General features: G+C 44.0%; 1 protein-coding gene across 1 annotated transcript in view; it reads left to right on the top strand.

Moving 5' to 3' along the window:
• The first annotated feature begins 489 nt into the window (after positions 1-489).
• RHOJ (ras homolog family member J) overlaps positions 490-27,555 on the top strand; it is a 54,225-nt gene continuing 27,159 nt past the window's right edge. The window contains exon 1 of the mRNA XM_026088635.1: positions 490-1,142. Within this exon, the coding sequence (XP_025944420.1) occupies positions 965-1,142 (178 nt within the window). The 5' untranslated portion in view covers positions 490-964. The remainder of the gene's footprint in view (positions 1,143-27,555) is intronic.

The following is a 27,555-nucleotide window of genomic DNA, read 5'->3' as shown; positions in this document are numbered from 1 at the left end:
TACAGATGAAGAGAAAGTTTGGATTAAATCGTATCTACCCATTATACCTCCAGCCTGCCTCTCTGCCTCCCCCATTCCCCTCCCAAATGTAAGAAAACCCCTATCCCAAGACACTCCGAGGAGAACAYGCCTGGGAAGAGCAGGTAACCCTGCGACGGCTGCACAGTTCACAGCCTTGCCGCACCCCGCTTAGCCATTTGGGTCCAATACCCACGTCTTTGGCAGCATTCTCCTCGGAAAAATCCTCCTCCCGGGTCTCCCTGCCGGAGAGCAGCTCCAGCGTGGGATGGAGCAGGAAGCCTAAAACTTCAGTCTGCAGAGGGACCTCTAGTGTTTTTCTTTCTCCGCGTCCTGGCAGAGTTCCCCCAAAGTACAAATACACACAGAGCTCCCATTGTTTGCAGCCCTTCACAAGCCCACTGATCCTAATATGGAATTCAGCAGGAAACCCATGATTTCCTGACACACAGCAAGCTGGAGAAAGAAAGGAAAAACTCCATTAAAAACCTCCAGGCTTTCCTCCATGTTAGAAATGAAATGGAAAATGGAGTGGATTTAGCAGGAATCCCTGATTCCTGCGGCCAAGCCRGAGGAAGGGAGAAGCGAATCAAAGCCGCAGGCTGCTGATATTTTTTAAGTTGCAATAAAGACTGAGAACTCTGGGGCAGGATGAGGATTTCCTGACTCAGACTCACGAGAACGGACAAATCACTTTTTTTTTTTTTAACGCTACTCCTCTCTATGTATATATTTAATTTATTCACCTCGATGATTCTCTTGACTGCTCTGGTAATTGTTAGAAGCGGCTGTGACAGCCTGGAAACATTAGTATGATTTCCTGAGTTAGAAATCCCCCCCCCCCACCTCCAAACTCAGGAAAAGTCAATACAATCGCACTTCATTTTTCCTTCATGTGCACTTGGAAGTACTGGGAGCAGCAGCAGCAGCAGCAGCAGCAGCAAGAATGAACTGCAAGGAAGAAGATGACAACTGCACTGACGGCAGCAGCAACAGCACCAAGAAGATGTTAAAATGCGTGGTGGTTGGGGACGGTGCAGTCGGGAAGACTTGTTTGCTGATGAGTTACGCCAACGACGCTTTCCCCGAGGAGTACGTGCCCACTGTGTTTGACCACTATGCAGGTAAGAAAGTGCTTTTAAAAGAAATTTAATTAAGAGCTGCCAAAGGGCAGGTGGGCGCTAGAGGAAGATCAAGGACAGAAGAGGACAGTTCAAAGGGGACGCATGGGTTACTTCTCGGTTACTGTGATTCAGGCCTGGACTGGGGCCAGACAGCTTAGATGGCAGCTAGTACAATTGGGGCAATGCAGGATTTATTCAGAGAACTTATTCGTTTGCTTCTGATTTTCATTTTGCTTGTGGCAAATAAGCAGCGTTAGAGACACAATTAAATCCGCTGGATTTTAAAGACAACAAATGTCATTCAGCCTCTATCAGGTTACACTCAGCTGCCTGGTTTGTTTTTAAATTATGAAGYTTTGAACTTTGTTATTTGAACTTTTGTTATTATAAAGATGATAGATATACATAAAAATTTACATTTTTGGTCATCTTCTGCCTCATGGCAAATGATGCTTGAATTACAATGTTTATATCCTACTTAAATAATTTTTGAGAAAAACATCATAGAGTCYTTCAGTGCTGTCAGAATAACAACTCTCTCTCCTTTCAGAGATGTTTGCTACTACATTTATAAATAGAATTTAATATTATAGCTTGACTGTGAGGAAAGCAGAACTGGTGATTGATCTSAGTACTTTATAGTGAGGGAATTTGTCACAGAACAAAAAAATACGAATACTACAAAGAACATAAATGATGTTCATGGCATCACTGTCCAAAAGAGACCCACACATTAAGTTCAATATTCACAGGCCTCTTTCTGTAGCAGTTACTTACTTTACCCAGCTGTGTCTAAAGTTATGTGGAAGGTGTGATATGCTAAAACTGTTGCTCAAACTGCTGTTTAAATTTTTTATCCAAGATTCTGCTGTTTTTCTTATCTCACTGTTCCTTAGGTTTACAGTTGTTGTTATTTATAAGATCCCCAGAAAGTAGGTTTTAGAAGCCCTGCAAAACTCAAGGCTTATCTTGCAGCAGCAGTTGGAGTTTCCCTTATTTTCTCTCCACCTCCTTAAAAACAGGATTTTCATGGCGTGGCTTATCATAGATTTGGTATTCTGTAATGGGAAAATCTCTGTTTTCACTCTGGCTTCGTGTCAGGTTTAGCAGATGAACTGGCCAAACAAGAAAGCTGTATAATTGCAGCATCTGACCCATGGAAACGCGACGACCTTTTGCTCCGCAAGTGTGGGCAGCGTCACTGCGAGATGCAAGCAGCRCTCTCTTTCCTCTGCCCTTCCCACCATATAGATTAAACGGCCGTTTTAGAAAAAGTCTTTACCCAGATAAGAAATTAAAAAAAAATTTTTTTTGATGATATAAATAAGTACTTCCATGAGCCAAAAAACAAAAAACCCCACAAACTAAGGAAGCCTGGCTCTGTGGATGTGTGTGTTACATGCCAATAGCCCCATTTCGCTGGGATAACCCAAGTTCTGCTTGCTCCTGGCAGCCTCGCGCCCCAGTCCCCCATCCTCRCGCTTCCCTGTGCCCCACAGATATCACCACATACAGGGATGCTCATACGATAGCCGGCACCAAGCCGTGTATGTGTTGACCGGGTGGGTTAGGTGCACGTGTTAGGGAAGCGTACACACGCACGTGCTGGTGCCAGCACTCAGCAAGGGCATCACGTCGCATTGCCCTCCTCTACGTGGCCACAGGTGACTTGCAGGGACTGGCTTTGATTTCTTTTCCTCTCTGTACAAAGTGGTAGAAACTGCCAGTGGGTTCAAAAGTTACTGAGGGAGAGGGGGGCTGAGAGAAGGCAGATGAAGAGTATCACTGCATAATCCTCATTTCTGCAGCATACCAGATAAAAGCAGCGTGTATTCACTTTTGTATTCACTTTTAAACAAAGCTACTTTTTCATGGTCTGAAGATTTTGACCTCTCAAATATCTCCAGCTATTATTTGCTTCTTTACCTATTACAGACCACTGATAGAAAATAACAATGCTTTTAATGAGAAAGTTCAGAAAGACAAGGGGGAAAAAATAGCATGTTAACTGCTATTCTGAGACAAATCCTATCCAACTCCAGTGGTTAAAGCTAGCATTGATCAGAAATGAAATTTCCATTCTTTGGGCAATCCTAGCATTTCTAAATCAATCTCACTACAAAGCAGCGCCCAGAATTGAGGTGTGGAAATGACTTCTGGAGCAGAGTGCCAGAAGCAACAGTTTATATAATAACAAAATATTATATGGCATAGGCTAGAACATAGCCTACTAAAATACTTTAATGTAGTGCAGATACTGAGAGAGGGAAGAATTCACTTGAGGTATGCACACCTCCAAATTCATAGCCTTTTTGATATACTGTGGCAATGGCCCCTTCCACTTCTACGTGCACGGCAGCCCTCGGCAATAGGAGCGGCAGCTTGGTGGGGCCACTGGGCGCCGACGCACGGGGGAAGGCCTTGCACATGGGCAATTCCTGCAAAGTAGTTGAGGATCCGCGGCGTCACCCTCGAATTCACCCYGCTGAGCTGGTGTGCCTGCCCCTGCCAAAGTGAACCATTTCAGCTTTCCCCATTCAGTGCTGAAAACGCTCAAAAGCGGTTTATTGCTGCAGATTTTAACAGAGCTGCACTTTTCATTGGAGGTTTTTCAGCCAGGCACTGTTAGCAGGAGTGGTGCATTAGCAGAAGGCTTCCTCTTGCCTCACAGGGTCGCAACCCGATTGCGAGTCCCAGGGTATTTACCAATTTCCTTCTTTCTAATGGGAAAAAAAAGGGGGGGGGAGAGGGAAAGTGTTAAAAACCAGCAATTCCAGTTGTGATCTCACCACCGTTTCACACCGCTGCGACGCCACTGGCTTGAGGGAGACAGTGCTGCTATCCAGCGCAGAATTGGGACGCGCTCCAAAGGCATGGTTGTCATGGCCAAGGTGTTAACCGTTCAAGGCCCTGTATCACCGACCACATCAATCTGCCCTTGCCAAGCTGCGGCCTTTTAGCTGCCCGCCTGGGGTGGGTTTTCACAGCCCAGCTGAAGCAGATGAACGCACCAACAAGGGCGACCCAGAGGGGGTAACCAGCATTTCACAGGGCTGAGCTCCAACGAGCGTTATATTTGTACCATATTTATCCACTGCCTTTCACATGAAAGGGCTTGAAACCACTTTATAAAATTTGGGCCCATTTTGCCTCCGGGAAAACCAACGGCAATATATGGATTTTATGCAGGGAAGGAAGGTTTTTTTATTATTTACCACTCAGCTACAGTGATATCTGGAACAAAAAGGTGACCAGTGTTTCACCGTGTGAGTAGCTTCACCATGCAAAAGCCCAAACCAATTATCATTTCCACGCTAATAATACTCTGCCACGGATTTCACCCACAGCCCGCAAAAGTGAATTTGTTTAAGGCCTGCTGCCAGGGTTGGGCTGCCATGGATATAGAGTAGGGTCAGAGGCAACACCAGACGATGGGGAAGGTGAATTTATTATTTGGATATTGAACTGAGCTCTTCTGTTGGATGCAGGGAGGTTTATGAGTCTGTTTATTTCTCAAGGCGTTATGAAGAAGTTTTGCTGGACACCAGAGACCTGGGTAGGTTTCCTTACTTTGATGAAATTCCAAGTCCCATACCAAAAGGTTTTAGCCACTAAGTAAATGGCTATTTCTGGTGCAGGCGAACCAAAACGCTATCCTACTGACAAACAGGATATCACTGGCAATAACTGTAACAATAGGGACTGTTTGGATAGTGGGTAGCTGTTTTAACATGCCATTCCATCTTTTGAACATCAAATGCTGATTTTTCCGCGAGCAAAGGTCTCTCAGCCAGGGTGACTTTTATTGTGTTTGACTATGTGAGGTTATAAATGTTTAATTAGGGCTGAGGTTGTACCAACAAAATATTCAGTTCAAATACTAGCAAAGTTGGTTTAGTAGTAACAAAATAATCTGGGTTCCTCTGTGGAAGACAGAAGGGACACGTGCGTTGTTTGTGACATAGACAGACACTAAGCATCTCTTTTGATATTCATGCACCCAAAAAAACCCCAGCACTYCTTTGCATGAAATTCATTCACCCCAAAATTCATACTCAAAAGTGCCTTTGTTTTTCTGTTTAAAAATCTCAACCCACTGGGGAGCAGAACCAGTGCCGCGGGAGTCATTGAGCCTGCTGCATAGAATAAAGTGAATGACCTCTTTAGTTGGGTAGGCTGAAGTCTAATGAGAAGAAGGCGGTAAGGCTCAAACTGTCTAGTTTAGGCACTGTGCATAGCTGAATGTCATACCAACAGCTTCACGAGCCTAAGTTGCATCTGTGGTAAATGAGAGAGAAGTGACCACCTCCAAAGGAGAAGTGCAAAGCATCTGAATTAAAGGCTTAAAGTGGATGGCATGAATATGTCCCTCCCTCCCCTCATATGCCAGCACAAACGGGTGAACATTTATAAATAGTGAATCCATTTGAAAAAAATTAGCAGTGGCATGTGATCAGCTAATGAATAGCATACAGAATAGTTCAGCCATGACCAAAGCACTGTAAATTAAAAGCAATATGGAAGACCACAGCCATTAATTATTGTTAGCAGACAGACTCTTTACTCTTCAGTGGTGATTCATGCTAATATGCCTGACTTTGTGCTGAAGCTGAAGCGGGCTGGAGAGCTCAGCGGTCTCGCAGAGCAGTGATCCTTGCTGGCCAGGACCTTGCTGGCCAGGCAAGTCCCATGGCTTCTTCCCACAGAGCCTTCACCTGGTGCCTCTGCAAGCACAGGAGCAGTATGGCCACTCCCACCCCGAGCAGTCGGCTTGTGCCCGCACAAATCCATAAATCCATTATATCCTGCCCGCAGGACACAGGACTGATACAACCCCCCATTTCTGGGGTGCTCCCAAGGAAGAGGCGGTTGGAAGTGGGCTGCTGCCTTTCAGGAGCCATGCCCAGCACTGGCCTTCCTCGGCTGAGGAGGAAGGCTGGGACAGTCGGGACGGGACACATACCACCAGCAGCCCCAGATTGAGCAACCTCCCCTTGCAGCTCTCCTCGCGGGGGAGAAACCGCCGGCTGAGACGCAGCAGAAACCAGATGGGAGCCGTAACTTCCCAAACTTCTCCAGTTACAGGCACAAGAGCACATCTGTCCACACTTTTGATGTGCTAGTTACTTTAAATTGATTGCTAATGCTTTACATGGGCACACTGGTTTAAACTCGTCTCTATTTGCTATGGTGTGCGAGCAATGACCTAAACCACATACCATCACTTTTTTTCCCCCCACATTGAAACTTTTCTAGCTAGGAAGAGGCTGCCCAGGGAGATTTACATTTTCTGCCTGGGTACTTCAGTGGGAGCCTCCAGACTACCATGCTCTTGAGACAGTTGTCTCCAGTGAGTAGTTCTGCTAGCACATTACAGAAATCCTTCAAGCAGTGTGTTTGGGGTTATTAAACTGGAAGAGCTATAAATAGTAGTGAGAGAGAGCTGTGTTGTTTATTTGAATGGATGTTTGCAGTGGGTTTTTTCCTTTTAATGTTCACCCAATTTTGATCATACAGATCTGAACTTTATCCTTGAGACAGGAAAGCACTAACTCCTTTAAAGTCTGGCTAGTTAGCCTAGCAGCCAGGAATGCGTATGTTCACTTTGTCTCTCAGGAGCTAAAAGGACTTCTCTGCCAATCTTCTGGTATCATCCAGATATGTCCTAAAACCAGGGATATGTCCTAAAACGTTCAAGGTTCAACACAACAGAAACCAATTTCATGGCTGTCTTTCTAGAAGATAAAGTTTAGAGAAACACTAATTCTCAGGCTGCCCACAGAAGGTTTAATTCTGTGATGTCCTGTGCCACATAGGAAGTCAGAGGAGATCTAATGATCCTCAGTCTTTTTCAGAACAAGGAAGCCCAGACAGCCTTTATACCAAAAAGGGGGGGGGGGGTGGTGGTTCTGGATCACCATGGATATTCCACATTCAGATGAAACAGGCACTGTATGCACTCCTCAGCGACTTCAGACCTTTTCCTTATGAAGGTGTTTTACAGTATGCTAACAGTTGAGCTAACTGTTTCTCCTATCTCTCTTCCTCACGCACATCCCTTTGTTGTCCTGGGGGTGCCCAGTCCACCCGCAGGCTGCGGAGGCAGAGGTGGGTACCTGCTTTGCGACCCTCTCTACTGACGGCAGATCGTTTCTGCAGCAGTGCTCTGAGTGCTGTGACAATGTGACAATGCAGCACGGCAAACAACATTTAAAGTCGAAAAGACAGACATAGGGAATAAGCAAAGTACAATGGACATGAGGAAAAACAGTGACAGGAACGAGAGAAGTAGATGAAGCAGCCACGTTACTTTATTCAGATATATCTAGCCCAAATCCCACCTCAGCGCCTCTGCTTACTGTTTCCCATTAGCTACGTGGTGTTTGAAGAGCAACAGGAAACACCAAGAATGCTAAACAAGGGGTTAGCTAGACCTTTTGAAAGTGGGTCCATGTGTCTTGCTGGTTCAGATGTGGAATGGTCGTTTTTTTAGAGGGCAACCACACTCTTGAGGGGATGGGTTGGAAAGATGAGAAAGTCAAATGGGGTAAACAGAAATATTTCTTTGCATGGTGTGTGATTTACCCAAAGAGCTTATCACTATATGGAAGTTACTAAGAAGGAAATTTTAACAAGATTTGCAAAAAAAGGGAGTTGTACCAAATATCAGAGATCAAGTGGTATCATAGGCTAGAAAAAAAACTTCTGTAAGAGATACTAAAATGTGAGCCAACACCATCTTCTGTTAGAGGCCAGGATATGACCTGAATGAGGTGTGATGAGAGGCAAATTGTGTTAAATCTGCCTGCTGCTACATTAGAGATGGAGACTTGACTACCTAAGCTGTGAGTCTGGCACAATCCAGCCCTCTTGTTTTCAGATAAGACTGTAGAAAGGGATTTTCTGGAGTGAACCCTATRATATATGGATGGGCAAAGATTTGCAAATTTTGCTTCTACAGCAATGGACTGCTGAGAAGGAGACATGGAGGGGTTTGTCTGAGAAAATGAAAAAGGTTAACTGTGGATGTGATGAGAAAATAAACTCTTCTTCTCCACCACCCCATGACCCTCAGTCTTAGTTTTTCCCCTTCCCTTAKCAGCATAATGTTATAGGAGGTGACATCAACAGAGGAAACCAAAACTGAAACTGTGCCCTCTGGCCCTCGAAGGACAATCTTTACAGCTCAAACTAAAAATACATCCACTGTCTTAAAAGCAATAATTGACTCAGCCTGTGCGGCCAGCCATCCTCCTCATGTGGCAAAACCATGTACAGGTGATGCCGGATGCAGTGTGCATTGCCAGCTAGACAGATTCCTTGGGCAGAAGCCCTACGCAAAGGAAAGAAAAACAGAAACGCAACACAAATGTCTAAACAACCAAAACTCCTAGTCGTGCACAAACCTCTTCTTTCCTGCAGGATGTGGCAGGGCTTTTACCTCACTGAGTCACCGTTATGACGGCCTGGTTACTGATTGAGACAAAGCAAAATGCCTCCCATAAAACTTCCTTCTCATTTTCTGTTCTCTTGAGAAACTTTGATACAGATGTCTGTATTAGTGATACACATCAGTGCTCCCGTGTATTATTGTGTGTATTTTGCTCAGCAGGTAGTGCCTTTCCTATGTTCTAACTTTCCAGTTGTTATGGCCAGATCTATTGACATCATGGAAATGGCAAGGGATGAGGAAGAGCAAACATATTTCCTTCAATTGTTCTGTTAAGACAAAGTCATTAAACAATAATGACATCCCCTGTCAAATTATTATTTATCTTTGTAATGAAAAAATAATCCAAGTTATTATATTTCTAGTCTACTTTTAAGAGCAAACACGCACTTACCAGTGTCCTGCCGGATATATTGTTCTTGTATCCCATGCTACAGGGCTTCCAGCTAAGTCAGGGAATAAGATAGTGAAGAATAAAAGCTTTATGGTTTGTGACCCCAAGTCTTGTCTCAATAGGCACTGAGATCTGGATAAATTCTAGACTGGATTTATGAAGGGGTATTCACGCCTCCTTCTTCCACAAATAAAATCAGGGAAAATGGTTTTTTTTWAAATAATGTCTAATAATTAAAAGCTGAAAAAAAGTGATTTTACCCAATTTATTGCCCAAGCATTATTCCCMTTCAAACTCAGAACTCAAGACAAGCCGTGCTACCAGCAGCAGGCAGATGGCTTGGCTGAATGGAGGGACTGGACCTCATGTGCTACTTTCACATGTGCAGAATTGCTCAAGGGCTGTTGTTAATCAGCCAGTGAATTTCCCACATACCCACATGGACAAGAAAGCTCTCCCAGAGCTGAGAAAGCATCATTGCACCTTGTTGCAATCCCAGGTACCATCCATCATGCCTTAGCAGTCCCAGAGATACAGCCAGGGGAGTGTAGCATGAGGGAGCACAGTTCGACCATGTGGTTGCTATCACCCTTGGCTAAAATTGCTGCAGTTCTCATTATGCAGTGATGATTTTCCCTTAGTATTTGTTCTGCAGCGTAAATATTCATAGATTTATGACTAAGAGCAAAATCCTCTTGTTAAACAGATATCACTGTGGGCATGGAGAGACATCATACGGCAGTAAGCAAGATGGCTTGGAAGAGTCCTCGGGGTCACAGAGCAGAACATACCTCGTGGCTCTTTTGCTGGGGAGTGGTGCCTCAGCGAGCCTCCGCAGCCAAATCAGTGCATATGCGATCAGAGGGAAGGGGAAGGCTTGAAAGTCTGTGAGGGCCCAATGTTTCACCTGGCACAAAACCAATTCCCCAGACTTAGCGCTGGTCTGGTGCACCAGCAAATTCAGCTGTGTGCTTGCCCCAGGGTTGCCTTTCTGCCTCGGGGACTGGCACAGCAGTGATTCCATAAATACGTAATGCGCAGACCAGCCACCGGGAAAGAGGAGACTGGAAAAACCATTCACCAGCAGGAGAAGCGCTGGGAAAAAAAAAAAAAATCCTCCCAAAGGAGGGAGGGGGGCAGCTGTAAAAATATTCCAAAGCATAGTGGCACAGAAGGCACAGGGAGGAGGGCGATGGCTTGGGAGCAGAAGGTAGAAGAGCACCCCAGCATTGTACCAGCGGGTTCACTCCTCCACCCTGGTCCAGAGTAGAATATCAGTGTGTCAGGAAAATAGCAGTCTAAATGATAAGCCCAAGAGCCAGTGCTCAGACATCTGGAACGAGAGAGTTAAAGAGGGACTGTGCAGAGGGGCTGGACAGAAAGGTCCTGCCACAATGCAGGAGGACGCCTGAGATGACTCACTAGAGCTCCTTTCCAGCCCCTGCAATTCTGAGGGGATGAAGGCAACGTCTTTTATGAAAGACTCTCTGGCAAAGACATTCAGCTATAACTTTGAAGTAATGATATTAACAGTATCTGCTGTTGCTCTGCTTTCTACAGACCTGATGGAAAGGAACAGCTTCAGCAATGAGTGGGAAAACACACATTTTCAAACAAAACATTAATTTTTGTCCCTTGGGAGATGGGACAAAAAGAGCATCTATTTACAATAATAAGGCTGCTCTGCTGAGAACAGACTGTAAGGAAAATCCCATAAGGTTGGAAAATGTGTTTTAAGTTCATAAACTGTCTCATGCTCCAGTTCCCAAGCGGGCAGTCGGCCAGCTGCTATGAGCAATTCTGTCCTGAAAGGCCAGGCCTGCCGTGACTCGGACGCTGCCTATTTTGGAGCAATCTCAGCAGCTCCATTTCAGAACCAGCTAGTTTACCTCGGCCTGTTTTCCTCCAATAGCCAGGAATAGATTGAAGGTCCTGTTCTAACTTTCGGGGCCCGGTTACTTGAGGCTCTTTCTGTAAGCAGTGCTACTGCAGCGGCAACAAGCAGCAGAAACGCAGAGACCTGGTTTCCCCTTTTCGTTTCAAAGGTGAGGCGTTGCCGATGGGGGACGTCAGCTCTGGAACAAGCTCCCTACATTGTTCCACTGACATACGCCTTCTGAGACCATCTATTTTGTAGTATATAATTCAAGCGGTGGCTTGCGGAAGAGGAGAAGAGCCCCAGGGCTTCATGTTGTCCATTCAAGCCCTGATAACAACGGTGCCATTGACAGGTTCGGTTGTATGGTCCCGGTCCCCAGATGGCCTCCATAGGGGCACACCAACCTCACTGAGGGTTCAGGGCCTATCTGCGTAGTTAAATATTTTGTAATTGAGTATTTATTTTTAGTTAGCTAGAACTACACACAGACCTTTTTAACTATGCCAAAAACACAAAGAACACTATAGAATTGTTTGTAATTTCTTTTCTGTTTAATACCATTTTTGCTTTCTGCAAATTTGCCATTAAAATTTCCAACAAGAGGGTGAACAAAATCTAGAAGGACATTTGTACGCTGTCATTTAAGCTTTTAGAAAGGCCCTTTACCTTCGTAGTGCTGCCCTTGCTTTGTGCTGTCTTTGTAACCAGTAAATCTCAAAAATCAAGTGCAATTCCCTTTGCTTCATTGCCTTCTAGTTAGTGCTCAGAGTATTTTTTAGCTCATCCCAGAAGCACAAGGGAGTAACGTCTTTCATTAAAAACATGTACGTGTAATACAGCTTTAAGAAAGCACTTTTCCAGGAACACCATCCATGAAAACAGAATCAAAATTAATATTAAAGGGGTAGTTCATATTTCAAAAAAATATATAGCTAACCTGCCAGGAACCAGGCCTTGCAGAAGAACTCCAAATTAGCTGAACCAGTTCATAATATCATTAATACGTAGAATTTCCCTTGCCATGCATAGAAATATTTTCTGATTGAGAGTGCCACTTGGAGTTCTGCTAGGAACTTACCTAAACCATTGAGTTGTTTGGTTCAGGTCCAGAGGGGTGAGGTTGTTGTGGTTCTTGTTATTTTAATATCTTAAAGTGTTAAGTGCATTTTCTCCCTCTACTCTCCCTCCTGGGAAACTGCTAAAATGGTGAAATAATTCATTCTTCCATTATTTGTATCATATTGCCCAATTTATTTCTTTTCCTGTAAAGAGCTTCTTGTAGCAATACCATACATCCCTCCTGATGCTTCCAAGGAAGTAAGAAGCAACAGAGACTGTGAATGCAGAATGAAGTCCCAAATCTGAATTAATGTTTGACAGAGGAAATCCATGCCAAGAAAATGGTGGAACAGGAATAATTTGTGTTGTCCCCATATGGGCCTCCCAGCTGGGTTTCTCTGCCCCTGCCCTCTATTTAAATGCATGAACATGAGCGATTAAAAAACAAATCTTGCCACAATTTTGCAAGGARAGTAGAGTTTTGAGACTGTGCACAACAGGGTGGAAACTCCTGAGGGCAGAGGGGAACCTTGTCCCTGAGCGAACATTCGCAGTATATCATGGTGTACAGCATGAGGCACTTCATACAAACATGACGTGACTAGAAAACACCTTGTACCTTGCATGACATTAAGTCCTTCCAGCTCTTGATTCCCTTTCTCCAGTTCCCTCCATCCTTCAGAATGAATAGCTGCATTTCCTTTTCCAGACATCTATTTTCCATGTTGCTTCTTTCTGAAGGAATAAGGTCTTCCCACATGAACGTTAAGGAAGAAGGAAGACAGCTACTCTTTATAAAGCCTGCATGGATGCACCGCGGGGTGCAGGGTTGGCCGATGCAGGTATGGGTCCTGCAAGGCCATCTCTGAGCCAGCTGGGTCTGAAACCAAACCACAGACATACCGTGCATAGCGGCTGCCCCACAAGGACCGAGTGGTAATTATTACCGTGTGGCCAGCTCCTCTGATTTCTGCAGTGCTGCCTAGGGTTGCAGCTGGTCAGGGCATGGTAACAGATGTTCCTTCTCATAGATGTCAACTTTGCCCAGCAGAAAATGCCATCCTAGAGGAGTAAAGGCCAAATAGCAGCCAGACGGGGCTTTACAGGACCACCCCACAGTGACCACTAGTGCAGAGGCAATCCAGCAACCCTGCAGTTCCACCTCTTTCCTGGCATACCTCTGCCACAGCACACCAGAAGAACATTATTTCATCATAGCTCCTTGTGCATAAGCTAGGGAATGTCAAGGACACTAAGGAGCTGCAAGAGAAACAAGAAAAGAACAAAAAAAAGGGGGGGGATGGGAAGCAAATGAGCATCCTTAGAGGATGGAGGGAAAAGGTATGTTAAAAAAATCCATAAACCATAAAACAATTGATTTGTAGCAATTATGTTTTGGGGGATATGACTCATGACTTTGAACTTTTGGGGTTAGCAGAAGTTCTGACCAGAACATTTTCAACAAGCTATCCCACCAGGAGAAAATGCTGATTCATCAAAGTTGAAACATTTTTTAAATATTTTGAAGGACAGATTCTTGAGGTCCAGGGCACTCTGGTTATTTCTGACAGTGCAGCAAGAAAGACCTAAATTGAAAACATAATATCTGAAGGTTTTGTTTTCATTCCATTGTAAAATGAAAACAAATTGTAAAACCTCAGAAGTTGTCACAGAGCTGAATTATCATCCCCTGGCCAGTTCTAGTTGGTTACTGTTATTATCCATTCTACAGTTATTATATTGTAATCATTATTATCCAAATACAGGCTTCCTCCCATTTCTACCAAAAGAAATGCTTGTGCAATAAAGACAAATTTTCCTAGGAAAACACTTCAAATAGGATGAGTTCAGGTATGGTTTTACTTTCTCTCAATATGAAGAGATGTAACGGTGGTGGGAGAGGCTGGCAATCCTTACAAGTCTTGGCAAACCACGGCAGTGCTTAGGAAAAGGGAAAACAGTCTTTGAACCAAGTACCATTCCTTTTGTTTTAAATCTGCCTGGTATATGCTACCTACAGGTATTTTTTTTTCTCCTCTTCTCCTCTGATGACTTTCATTCTGTTTTACCGTCCAATAAATTCACATTTCTACTTACCAAGACCACATAGATTTTATTTCCGGAAGAAAGAAGTTAGCAAAAGTTTCTCTGAAAGGTTTTCAAAGCTCAGCCTCTCTCTGTGACATGCAGTCTCGCTCCAGAGAATGGTCTCCACAGTCAGTGACGTGGGAACAGGGATTTCGGCCGTGATACCCAGTGTCTGTGGATGGAAGTGTCATATTCGAATGATGCTGTTTATAGAGTATGGAGAAAATATAAAGTAAAGGGCCTGATCTGGAGCACATGCCAGATTAAATTAGGAAGAATGCCGTTGTAGTGAGGGGAATTAGGTTGTGTGCAATTTGTGTGAGCTTGGAACTCAACCTATATCCCTGCTTCTGAGTGCACTTTCTGCGGGGTTACTTTCACGATCCCCTCATGTAGCTGCATATCTTTTATCTGTCACGTTAACAACGAGGATGGAAAAGAGTCATTCCATTAGCCAGAAGCTAAAACAGCAGCCTGTCCTTCCCATGAGCTTCTCAGCAGAGGGCTCAAAGTCGTGTTCCCTACTATGACTTACCTCTGACATAAGGAAGTTCATCTGGGATATCTGAGGCATACTGAATTTCAGATCTCCTATACAGGCAACCCTTAACACGCTCCCACTGTGAGCTGTCATGCAAGAATAAAAATAGAGCCATCAGAAGTAACGAGAAATCAGTACCAACAGTTCCTAATGGATTTTCTTCCTAGAATAGCTAGAAGCATATCCAGAAAGACACTGGGTTCATTTCCCAGTGGGAGTGGTGGGTGTGAGTAACTAAAATTAGATATATTCTCTATGAGTTGTAAATATTTTTGCTTGTTACCATAATACATAACTTTTAGTCTTATGATCTTCAGTATGAGGAAAACTTGGTAAACACATTTTGATACTGAAAATGGAGCAAGTAATTTGTAGGCAATCCCGTTCAACACTCATGCAAACTGCCAGGTTTAACTGCTTTTGGACAAATYGTAGAGCTGTGGCTAAACAAATATGAGCCAAAAGAGACCCTTGAAGTGAAGTAATGTGTTGACTATAATAAAAGACTAACAAGGAGATCAATAAAATAAGTGAAGGAAGCAGATAATTTCCTTCATGTATTTCTGTGCAAATTCTAATTTCCTAAGAAATCAGAAAGAAGCAAACCATGACATACAACAGATAATTTCTCAAAAAGCAAGATCAATTTTCCCCTTATATATTTGCAGGAGATGCAAGGAAATGTTTATATATTAATGCCTGTGTAATTTGTTTTTGTCAAAGAAAAACTTATTAGATTTAAAAAAGCCATATGTTTGGGGATTTTTTTCCTAAATTTCCTTCTTTTCTRTATTAGTTTACATAAGCAGTTAGAGAAGTGCCTGTAGTTTCTACTTCAGGGAATTTTCATCCCAGTCATTTGCACGGATGCATGCTGCTACGTAAAGACAACGGCCCAAATACCATTCACCRTTGCACAGATGCAACCCCAGATAGTTACTGGGCATAATAAACGACCTTTATTTCCCTCCATCTTTTTCTAATAGTAKGTACAGAAGAGAAAGAGGCTGATCAGCAGAGGAATGTATATGGCATCTCAGCATGGGGCCAGGGCCTGGCTGCTCCGTGCCCCATGCGGGACAGTGGGCAGCAAATGTTCTGGAGCAACCACCAGCGCTAGGACAATAAAAAACTCTGATAAAAAACATCCCAGAAGAGAGGACTCAGGAGATAAAAGGGGAGAATGGGCCTGAAGAGCAAAAGGGTGCCACCCCTGCTTTTCTCCTGGCATGCCAATTTTCAAAAATCTCTTATATATCTCCTCAGACAAAAGCAGCTCCACCATAATCCCAGCAAGGGCTGGAGTTCAACAGCAACAATAGGAAAGAACAGTAACAGGAACCAGAAAGCCAGGGCAGATCAGACAAAATAAACACCAACTTGAAAAAACATGCAAAGGCCAGAATGAAGCTGCATCTTGGAATTCACGCTATACAATAGAGTCAGTTCTGGGGTAGAAAAAGTATAGCTGGCTGGAAGACTTTTCTCTCTTGTCTGGGCACCTCTGCTCTAGCTGTGGCCAGATGTCAGGGTGTGGAAAATCTTCTCTTTCTTCCTCATCAAAAAATTAGGTTGGAATTTTTTTAAAGGCACCATGTGGGCACCCGTGGGCACCAAAAGGAGTTTTGAAAAGAAGTCCTTTGGGTTCCCTTCCTCCTTTTTATTCCCAAGGGGTTCAAATCCACCCGTTCAACTTCCTGAACTGCTGAAGGTGCCTCGTTCGTCCATAACCTACAGGCTTAGTCATAGACATTAGCGTCTCTTTTGCAGCACTGCAGAGAGCCCATCCCTCAGCATCCATCCCATTAGTTTACAAAATGGCTTGCCTAGATGCTCATTAAACCTTTGGCTATGGAAATATAGGCGCTAAGCAGGAGTCTCAGTGTGAGAGATTTTAGGAGCTGTAGAAGATGATGTTGGACATAGCGCAATTTTTGCAGTCGCCCGTTCAGAGGAAAGACCACAAATTCCCTTAGCTCAACAAAAATATATGGTAACTGGGTGATGATCACTGACAACAGCAGTACAAAGGATACACTCCAGATGTCTCTTCAACATCCACTGGGATTTATATCCACCAATTGACAGATGGGAAACTTCAGTTCTGAAAAAAAGATCTATGGGCTGAGTTTACAGTAAGGTAGCCAAGACCAAAATTTCTCTCTATTTGTTTGTCATCTTGCTATTTCTAGAAGTACCTCCCTCTGCCCTCTCGGAACACCAGAGTATATATTTCCCAGACATGTAGCTAGTTTTAAAAGAAAACAGATCTTAAGCTAGGAAGAACTAAGCCTACAGAGATCAATATGTCTGAAGGAATAGGGGTGGGAAAAAAAACTCTGGAGAAAAATGTTTATGAAGGAAAGCAAGTTTGCTGAAACAAACTCACTGTTAATGCAAATTGCCATCATCCACATACCCTCGGGTAAAGAAATTGCTTATGGGAGATGAGCGAACACGGAGCAAAGGGCATGCGTGACAACACAGGCTGAAGGCTTGTTCAAAAGGATTTGGCCCTGAGACGAATCCCAAACATATTGTTTCTCCTTGTTAAAGACTTACAAGGAAATAATAAGCTTGTGATGACGAAATGATTCATAGGATCAAATGAACTTGTCCCCAGCATTCTCCTATGATTACAAGAGGACATGTATTTTTTTCCTCACCAGCCCCTGGATTATACCAGCACTGAGTTACTGGATATTGATCCATCATTGACCAGGTGACTAGCTGATACCCTGTGAAATGTCTGACTTTATCAAGCAGTTTGCTTCACCACAAGGCGTCTGCTCAGACAAGCCAAACTGCCTTTATGAGCACAGCAGTAACATTTCAGCATTTTAACAGAAAGAAAAGAGTTTAGAGAGATATATAGGCATGCATTTCCTGACAGTTTTCTCACCTCTTTTTTTTTCCTGAGGGTCTCGGCAGTGGTAGATCCGTCTGTTTACCAGAATCTGCTCCCAAACTCCAAGTCTGAATATCCCGCTTTTACAGAGGAATGCTACTATTCAGAAAGGGCAGAGGTTTTGAGAAACCCCTTTGTCCTGAAAACCATTTCAAACCAGTTTCTTAGTGGTCCTCGGTGGTGTTGTATAAACAAGATTTGATTCTCGTGTCTTTGCCATTTGCTCACTGCTTTCCCAGCTGAAATGGCACCAGCTGGCCATTATTATTTCACACTCTGGAGGGTTCAAATGTTCAAGTGTTCATTAGCTCTCTGATTCTGTGAGCTCTCGTTACCAATAGAGACTTCTGGGATGTTTGGTCAAAAACCGTACTTCAAATGTGAGCACAGCATAATAATGTGTACGCTATATAACATTAAACAATTCATCCCACACTATCAAACACTAAAAAATAAAATGATACCAGGGGTTCAATAACCAGTGTTACAGTGTTATTTTAGTTGATCTTGATCATTAAAGCCCTATGGACAGCAGGCATCGCAGCAGTTAATAGTTACAGTAGTTTATATCAAAGAATAGCCTATTCTAAGCAGACACTAAGTTCAACCCATAGAAAGCCTCCAGTATCACGGCAGCAATACATGAGACCTCAGCAGATTTTCTTGAAAAGCAGGTTTGTCTCAATATTCCCATTTTCTTGGAGGGAAATACAGCCATTGGGAAGGTCACCACTGCTGCAGGCTGCAAGGCCAGGTCACCTGTGCTACAGACCTAAGCTTTACTCAAGAGTCACACTGCTTGCCTCCTCACGCTCACTCAGATTGCTGCTTCCTTTATTTTTCACCTGGAGGAGTTTGAGGTTCAAGCCCTGTTTCCTTTGCCAAAGCATTTTCTAGTTGGCCACATATAATGCACTCGTTCCCCTCTTCACTGCACCGTCCGTTCATGCACAGGGAAGGCAATCCTGGTCTGCTGAAGGCAACAGCAAAATGCCTGTTGTCATCACTGGGATGAGGATCTCACGCTCTGTGTCACAACCTTTCCAGGTGGACAGCCAGGCTTTCCTTTCACTCCTCTTCGCACCGCTTCTCACAGCCAGACTGGTGAATCCTGGCCCGTGTGGGAGGTTTTGCTCACACAAGAAACCGGTTGAACAGTCGAGAAGAACGGCTTAGGCGAGCAAGGAAAGCCTTGCAAGGTTGCCTTCCTATGCTAGAGCTGTCTCTAAGCTCTGTTTGCTTTTATTTCCCTCAGATACTATTGAATAGTAGGATATTATTAATAGYTGGATACTATTGAAGTCTGTCCTTATGGCAACAGCAAATATACAGGGTGAAGGACCACAAGCTGTTCCAAGCACAAGTGCTTTCTGCCACTTGGTCCTGGCTACAGTATTCACCATACACCTCACCCTGAGAGGCTGCAATCACCTGAAGTGTTGTCATAAACTGTGAAAAAAAATAGCAAATTTAATCTCCTGAATGCCTCAGGCAGGCGAAGGATCATTTTCTGCCTCACGACATAAGCAAGCCCTTTATCCGCCTCCCTGTGTTCCTACCCTCCATATCTCCCTGCGAGACTTAAACAGGCCCCACTCAGCAAGACATAAGCACATGTTTAACTCCATGTGTGTTAAGAAACCTAACCCTTAGGAAAGTACTTCCCATAATATGTTAACAGTTTTCTTGGCTTAAATACTAATTAAAGATAAGCACACGCTTACGTGTTTTGCTGAAACAAGCCCAGAATGAGGAAAGTCTGTATTACGCAATGCGAAAATAATACTCTGCATTTATTAAGCATGTCTTGACAGTACATAAAAAAAAAATTCTGGAGCTTTCTTCTTAGCCAAATACTTCTCYCACTTCATACCATAGGTATGCTCCAATTATGCTGGGAGCAGAATGGCAATATTATGACTCACTTCATATTGTAGGCTGGAAGCACCATATTTCGTTCCAGAAAGAAATAGATTGTAGGCACAAGATTTAAAAGGCAGCTTTTTGTAAACTACACTCCAGTACATTCTGGAGCACATTTTGATCTGTTGCACCATCCAGTCCCTCTTCAGCTACAGCCCTGACTGTGCTTATTTTYAAATTTATAACTGTGCTGGGAATAYAGCATGTCCAAATTAACTTACAGCGGTGAGTGAGGGAGTTAAATGAATTTTTTGTGTTTCCTTCCAGAGCAACTCTCATGGCAGTAATTGCTGCCACACGCTTTTGCCATCAATTCAGTGTTGTGTCTGTGCTGAAGCACTCACAGATGAAATGATGCCATTCTTGTGTCTCATCAGGGCCCATTAAAGCGATCCAAACCTTTTTGTTTGCCTTCCTACAGAGAGTGGAAATGATCATCTTCCCCTTTTGGGTTTGCATGAATTACACCGGGTTAGCGCACCAAGACTACTTGAGTTGAAGGCTTAGGGATAGGTCTCTTCCCGTGGTGAGGTGGAAGTAAAAAATCAAAGTAATTCCTGGTATTTCACAGATGATGTAAAATCCCTATGCTCTTTGGGATCAGCAAGTTTCACTTTTAACAATCAGGCATTATACGCTCTGCGTAGGCTCGGACACCAGCTCATATCACTGGCCCAATCAGATGTAGACTGCAAACTTCAGGGGGCCACATGGGAATGCCTAAAAAACATCCACAGGGTTAGAAGCAAACCCCGGCAAACAGTACCTTGTCCCACAGCCTCTCTCACTAGGACCAACGTGTTTTTAAATACCACTGCCATGTCTCAAAATCAAAGGTGTGTGGATTGTYGCTGATGTTTAATCTAGAAGTCTCCTAAACGCTGATCATATTTTTCACTTCTGRCTGGCAAAGAGCATCTGGCAGGGTTTTGTGAGCTACACCAGCCAGCCAGGCTTTCTAGGGTTTCCYTTTTAAAGAATAGCATCGATATACCTGTCTGGAGCACCTAGAAATCTGATAAAATTTTGGAGGTACCTTTATACCCAGGCCCAGCAGCTGAAAAATCTATTTCTCTTCTGCAATTCCGATTTTATACCTGTGCCTTGTGTCTAACCAGTAAAGCCCCTGGCCGCACTCCATGCATCTCAACAACCATCACACGCTGAAGAAAAGGGCACAAACAGGACAGCGTCAGATGTTTGCAGATCGCCTTGGCTTCTGACCAGCAATCCTTCCACCCTCATCTGTGGATCCAGCCCCTGTAAGAGTTATGGGGATCAGCTGCACTGGCGGCTTTGGCTCAGAGATGCCTTCCTCAAGGGAGCTCTGAATCCCCCAAAGTATCAGATCCTAGCAGATTTATTTCCCTTAGGGAACCAACAATACAGGATACAGGAGACTTCCTCTAAAGGATATACATGCAGATAAAGCCTTAAGATTGCTGCTTACATAGAGCTAGTTACATGACAGAGACATTTTGCTTTTGGTGGCAGCATCCTCACTAGTTCAGAAACAGTATTCCCCATCTGACTCTGTGACCTGCATACRTCTGAGAAAGTAGTGCACTCAAGTGAGTACAAACAGGCACTATACGCAGGGCCAGCCAGCAAAAGTGTAGGGAAGGACACTGATGCCAGGAGGAYTAATACTAGACAAGATATCACAGTGGAAACACAGGTCCTATAAGACCAGGCTGGAATTATCTCACTGTGGATCGAATCAGCCAACATGGCCTTCTGAAGAAAGCTATTGAAAAGGGAAATAACCCAGAATGTCACAAAAATAATAGAAGGTTTAAAAGACAAAGTCCATAGGAAAAAGCTTCCATTAGTTTAAGCRTCTAGGCTGGGGAGCATGTGGAAAAAATAGTCCAGAACAGCAAGGTAACAGTCTAGGGGAACCAGTAAGGAATGGAGAATAGGAAGCTTAGGGAAGAAGGATGAAACATTTTTTTCAGGAGTCCATGCAGAACGGCCCAAATAACCTCCAACAGCCCAAAATTTAGAACAGTATTTTAGTAAAAAGAGTAACATAATCTATGGGCCAATCATAAAGCTGAGTAAATTGTCCTGTGGCATTCATGTGGCATCTCAGTCGCTGCAGATACTCTGTTCAGAGCAAGGCTGGGCAGGGAGTGACYGCTAGTTCACATGGCCCTGCAGGGCTTCTTTACCTCTGAAAGTCATACTATCTGTTTTCATCCTGTTTGTCTGGTTGAATAAGAACATACAATAATATCCAAAAAAAAGCCATTATACCCTCAACATACTGTGATGGCTGGATAGTCTATGCACAGTAAAACACCCTTCACAGCATCCCCCAGCCTGAATTCAGTGAAAGCATCAAGCAGAAGGGCATGCCTTTGATATCCCATTTGCTGTTATTATAGCCTCTGGTTTTAAGATTTAAACCTTTTAACAGTGTAATAATGAGCTTTCCATTTCTTTGCTGACGTGGCTGATGCCTGCAGGCTATTGAGTTTAAAAGCCAAAACACACAGACATAGAAAATTTGCTTCAGGGTTGAAAAAATATATATCCTATTGGAAGGGTGGGATTTAATTAGCCTTTGTTCTCCCAGATCTCACATAAACAAGCACACTCATATATCTCCAAGTCCAAGGCAAGCATAATCTTGAGTGCATGTTCTAACCAGCATCTGACTAGTCTCTGGTGGGTGGTAGGAACACATGTGCAAGTTACAGGGCATGAAATTTAGGACTTTGCTTCACATAATGTCCACATGGATCAGATGAGATATTGCCACTCCTTGAATGAAATGTGGTGCACTAGGCCAGATCCTGATAGCCTTAGTCATGTGGGCCAGCATTTGCATCTCCTGGGACTACCGTAGCATTCGCAGTGAATACGTGTATCAGGATCCGGCATAGAGGTGGTTTTGTCTTCAGCTGTAATATTTGCCAGTGAGTTGTTCTCAACAAATAAGCAGCAACAACCTATAGTGACTGATGCAAAAAACAAGTAACTTTCAAATCCTGAAGTGCATGGTATCATCCATGAATGTGGATGGTATGATCCATGAAATAGCCATAATACAAAAAAAGAAAGAGGATTAAAAGGCTTTTTTAAATGGTGATAATTATCCATATCACTACACTGTAACCATGTAATTATACCCTGAAACACATTTTCYGCCTTTGTAAAGGTTCTGGTGTCATTTCCCAGCCATTCAAAGCTKCAGTTAAATAAAGCTAGGATACAGTCCGCGTTTTCTGTTGTGTTGTCTACATCCTCCCCCTCTGCCTTTGTGTTTTCTTCCTCTCTCCTCCTCCTCCTCACAATCCGTTTCAGCTCTATAAAATATCATTGCCTGCCTCAAACTGTGGGAAGCAGGCGTAATTCCACCACAGTCAAACCTGGAGGAGGTGAATCTCTTCRAAATAAAAGGGAGTCTCATAGTAAGATAAAAAGTCAAAGCTGGTTTATACCCACAATCTTTGGCCACCACTGAGTGGCCCCTGTAGCTGTCTCCTGCRTTGCACCAACCTGGAAGGGCTGCCCCCGGCACCTCTCCTCTCCTCTCCTCTCTCATGCACCCTGCGACTGAGCCAGGAGCCTTCCTGCGACACTCTTCAAACCTAGTCACTTCTCAAAAATATGCTTAAAAACATGTTCTAGCCTCAGATCTCCCTCCTTATAGAAGCTCATTGCATTAGCTGAGCGTTTTCTCTTTATGGCACCAAAAGCATTTATGCTCTTTTAAAGGTTATTATTTGAAGAAACAAGGACGAAAGGTAATAATTAAATCTAAAGAGAGGGAGGAGAGGGAGAGGAGAACTGAACTACGAATCCAGGGTACTGCCCTCCTGTACAGAGTGCTCTTAGAACACCCCTTCTTGGGAAATTCTGTGCAAAATTCTTCTGTGAAACACTATATATATCTAAATCCATAGGGCCAGATGGGTAAGGTAACTAATTACTGCTTGGATCACAGAATCATTGGAAAAAAATTATTAAAACAGACCCTTCCCAAGCTATCTAAGGACTGGTTTCTGATTCTGGTGTTTGTTTTAAGTGATACTATGTTTTGCTTGATAACAGAGAATCAAAGGCACAACCGAGATTACAGAACTGCACTGACCTCTTAGCCAAAATAATGGAAAATTTTCAAAAAAATATCAACAGAGCATAGAGAAGCTCATCACAACGCTTTTGCTGTCATAGCTCGCTCTGTTTTCTTGTGGACTGCTGATTGAGGGCTGTTCCCCYGGAGGTGGAATTTCAATGAATAACTTAACATTTATTAAGCAGGGACTGTAAGAAGAAAAGTTGTGGAAGCAAAAGAGCCATATTAACCATATTTATGAATTTGCATTCAGGCGGTGCCTGGAAAATACAATGCAGTCTTTTTGTATTAAATATGGAAAGCTGCGTACAACAGAGCCATTTTCCTGAGTATGTTTTATACAGCRGAGACATTGGCTGGTTTTCATGTTCTGCAAAATTCAGTCTCACTACTGTCAGTAGACGGAGTCCCCATTATATTCCAAATGCAGCGCGTACACATCTACATACAGTCCAAATCCGCCTCTTTTCTGGGGTGTACCTTTACCATGTATTTAAACAACGACAGTGAAATGAGCCTTGGTCTACACTTTCTCCAGCGCTTAGTACTTTGGAAAGCTTTCTCCTGCAGCATTTTTTTTCTCCTTTCCGCTATTTTCCTCAGCCATATAGGAGATGATCAGCATCTCTGGGCTGAAGCCAAGAGCACATCCCAGCCAGCAGGATTAGCAGCAATCGTCTTTATTCACCTTTACATGCAGCCCGTGAGCTCACCAGAGGAGCACGGGGACTCTGCCCTGGTGACTCGAGAGCCCGAAATGTAGGTTGTCATTTGGAGTTGGCCACATGCTACTTGCCGAGGTGATTTCTGATCCACAGCAGTGGTGTCAGCCATACCCAGCTGGCACCTAACGCGTGTAAAGCTGTTGACATTTATCGCAGGACAGACTCCAAAGGAGTGATTTCTTCTGCTCTGGCTAACCTCAAACACCAGTTTAAACCATCTGACAAGGTTCGTGATTTGTTCGCTTATTGAAAGCGGCAGCTCTTAAACAAAGTATTGTTACCACCCCAGTGAAGGCTCTCCCAAACCAGAGCATAAGTGAGTGCAGAGGGGAGATGTATACTTTGCACGGGAATCTCACTTCTAAGGGCAAAAGGTAACCCTCATTACTGGGCTATTTTTATTCTTGCGGTCCAATATGTTGCAATCTACAGCCAGTGTTGAGATCAAACAAGAAAGAGCATCTTAAAAGCCAGTTCCTGCTTTAAAGTCCAGCTGACAGGACTTTACCCGTGACGCAGTGAGATTCAGATGAAGAGAGTTAAGAAATGCTGAAACGCCACAGAAAGAAAACACTACCTGGGTGATAGGCAGGGTGCTCTGGGCATATGTACAAAAGTCACTGCGTCAGGAGAAGAGAGGGCTGGATAGCACTAAATCTGGTAGCAAAGTTGGCCGTATTTCCTTAAGTTTTTAAGCTAACACAGTGAGGAAAAAGAGGCAATTGACTTAGACTCTGAGTGTGCTTAACAGATTGTCCCACTGTGTGCTGACATTTAAGATTTTGAAGTCTCATGTTGAAGCATGACCTTGAAAAGTCTGGAAGGGAAGATCTTTCAGGAACAGACACCTCGTGAGAGCACACCTCCTATATGTATCATGGAAAGAAGTACAAACAGCCTCTTTGGCAGGACAAACTTCTAGGGCATTTTCTAGCCAGAGTGTCTTTAAGAAAGGCGTAAGTATTGTGCCCGCACTGAAAAGTCCTGGAGCTACTGTCAAAAACCTTACTGGAACTGTGTTCACTCAGTTCTGGCAAAAAAATACTTGGGTGCAAACAGAACACAAGTCCTAATATCTGAAACCAACAGCGTTCAACTATTATTTTAAAGCCTGATTTGCCATTAAAAATTTTGAGTGAAATTCAAGATTCAGTTAAGCTTAATTTTATTTTTAGATGATTAATTCAATTTTGCATCCTCCAAGATTCACTGAATAAGCAACAAAATAGAATCTATGCAAATCCCATGAATTTCTGTATTTTTCTATGCAAAGTTAATCCCTGAGCTGTTTGGGGTCTAGTAGGTTGAAGATGAGGGGTTTGCATGAATTTGCAAAATTTGGGTCCCAGTGATTGGTAACAAGGTAGGATTCAGTGGGATGGAAGAGTGTGAATGCTGCTTTGGTGAGGAAAATTCCTGTTAGTCTATTTATTCTACACGAAGACTCCTTTAACATAATGAGATCAGCTAAGACTGGCATTTTAGGACCACATTATTTTCCAATTTCTTACAGCCTGATTAATAATTAAAGCACAATTAAYAGAGGCAGCTACAAACTGTAATTTCCCATTATGAAAAATGAAGATTTTCTACAGAGAAATCTTTTGAAGAAATCAAAGTCAGCTCTGAAAAGACATTATAGCAAGCAGAAACAKAAAAACAATGCTTCATGAATTATAATCTTTGCCTGCTGCAAAATGCAAAATGCAGATGACAAAATTTTCAAAATTTCCAGTGTTTCTTGACACCTCCATTTGTGTTGACCAGATGCTCCTAACAGTGCAGTGCAGGACGCGTTGAGAACGAGGCACCTACAGTTTCCTGTATTAGTCTCCCCCCAAAATGGAAATTTCTAGCCAATATTTTTCAAATAAAGCAAAGACAGAGTTTCACAAGAGCCCGCCTCGCTTATGAAGTACCGTTCCCAGGGAGAATCCACGGACTTGTGCTCTTAAATTGTTCTGCTGCTCTTCAAAACGCCACGCTAAGAGCCAGTCCAGCAGAAAACTCAAGGCAAAGAGCTGACTCAAGAGCACGTGTGCGCTCCTCCTGAAGTCAGACAGGCTCYGCAGGAACACAAGCATCTGCCCACACCCGTCCAACCGCAAGATCAGGGCCAAAGTGTTTATCTGCGGAACCCTACCAGAAGCTGTTTTAGATCTGTTTGCATTAATGTCAACACTGGCTTCTAAGCTTTTCTGTGATTTTATAGTAAGTGGCATTTAAAGGGACAAACAATCTATTTACAGGGAGCGTAACGCAGCGAGTCACGCAACTGCAAAGGCTGTAACACGGCCCCACAAAGCCAGAGACACCAGCACTGCATTCATGTCCTGTGCCGGGAAAAAAGCATGCCCGTCACCCACATTTCACTGCCTTTCACCTCCCCTGTCAGCAGAAGCGTCTGCTGCCTGCAAGTCCCCATCCGTACAGCAACCATCCCACGAACGTTTTTGACATTTATGCCCCTAGAAGCAGTTTGCAGATGAACTGGATTTAGCTTGCACCGTAATCTCGGTCATCCAAGGAGGAATATAGCTTACAGCTTTCATATAGGACCAAAGGATGTGCTTCCTTCCTTCTGAGCTATGGATAACAGAAATTGCACTAGCAGCAACTGGCACACTAGCAAGCACATCTCGGATGGAGGGATTTTGGAGGACACGTTGCTCAAAGTGGGCCGTAGCAGACCGACCCATAAGCGCATTAACCCCCTCCACGTTCTCCTCTCCCGGCAGCGCACGCGCTCGCTTAGGCAGCCAGGCAGTTATTYGGCGTGGTTCGGGGCAAACAGCAAATCTGACTCACTGGTGATGTACCTTTATTCCGGAGCGCGCCTGAAGTACACATATTTTACGGGCATTTCCTAAGCGCTGTAATATGAGCCTCAGCGATCCCGGCGCTGGAAGCTAGCCTGTCATTCCCTAAGCACGAGTCTCTGCACCGTGAGCCAGCGCCCATCAGCCGTGTTTAAAAAAGGAAACTCGCAACAGGCAGGATCGCTGGGAAGAAAATGTGCTTTCTGCAGATAAGTGTGGAGTGACGGGCCCGGGCACGGCGGGCGCCRGCAAAACGAGCTGACACGAGCAGGGCAGAGCCTCGCTCCTTGTCTGTGCGCCCGGGGAGGACGCGGCATGTCCGCGGAGCCRGGGTTTGTTTCCATCTGCTCATTCCCGTTCCTGCCCTCGGACTGACTCAGGCACAGGAAGTCTCTCCCTGCCGGGGAGCCAGGGCAGTGTGAACCGCGCCGCGCCGGGCAGATTAACGCTGATGACAACCCCTCGGGGAATTTGGAGGGGGGAAATGAGACACCAGCGTTGGGGGAGACACCTCCTCGGAAGGGATTTACTGGGCCTTTC

Source organism: Apteryx rowi, unplaced genomic scaffold, assembly GCF_003343035.1.
Source record: "Apteryx rowi isolate R43461 unplaced genomic scaffold, aptRow1 scaffold_78, whole genome shotgun sequence".
NCBI lineage: Eukaryota > Metazoa > Chordata > Aves > Apterygiformes > Apterygidae > Apteryx > Apteryx rowi.
This window is presented reverse-complemented; position numbering and strand designations above follow the sequence as displayed.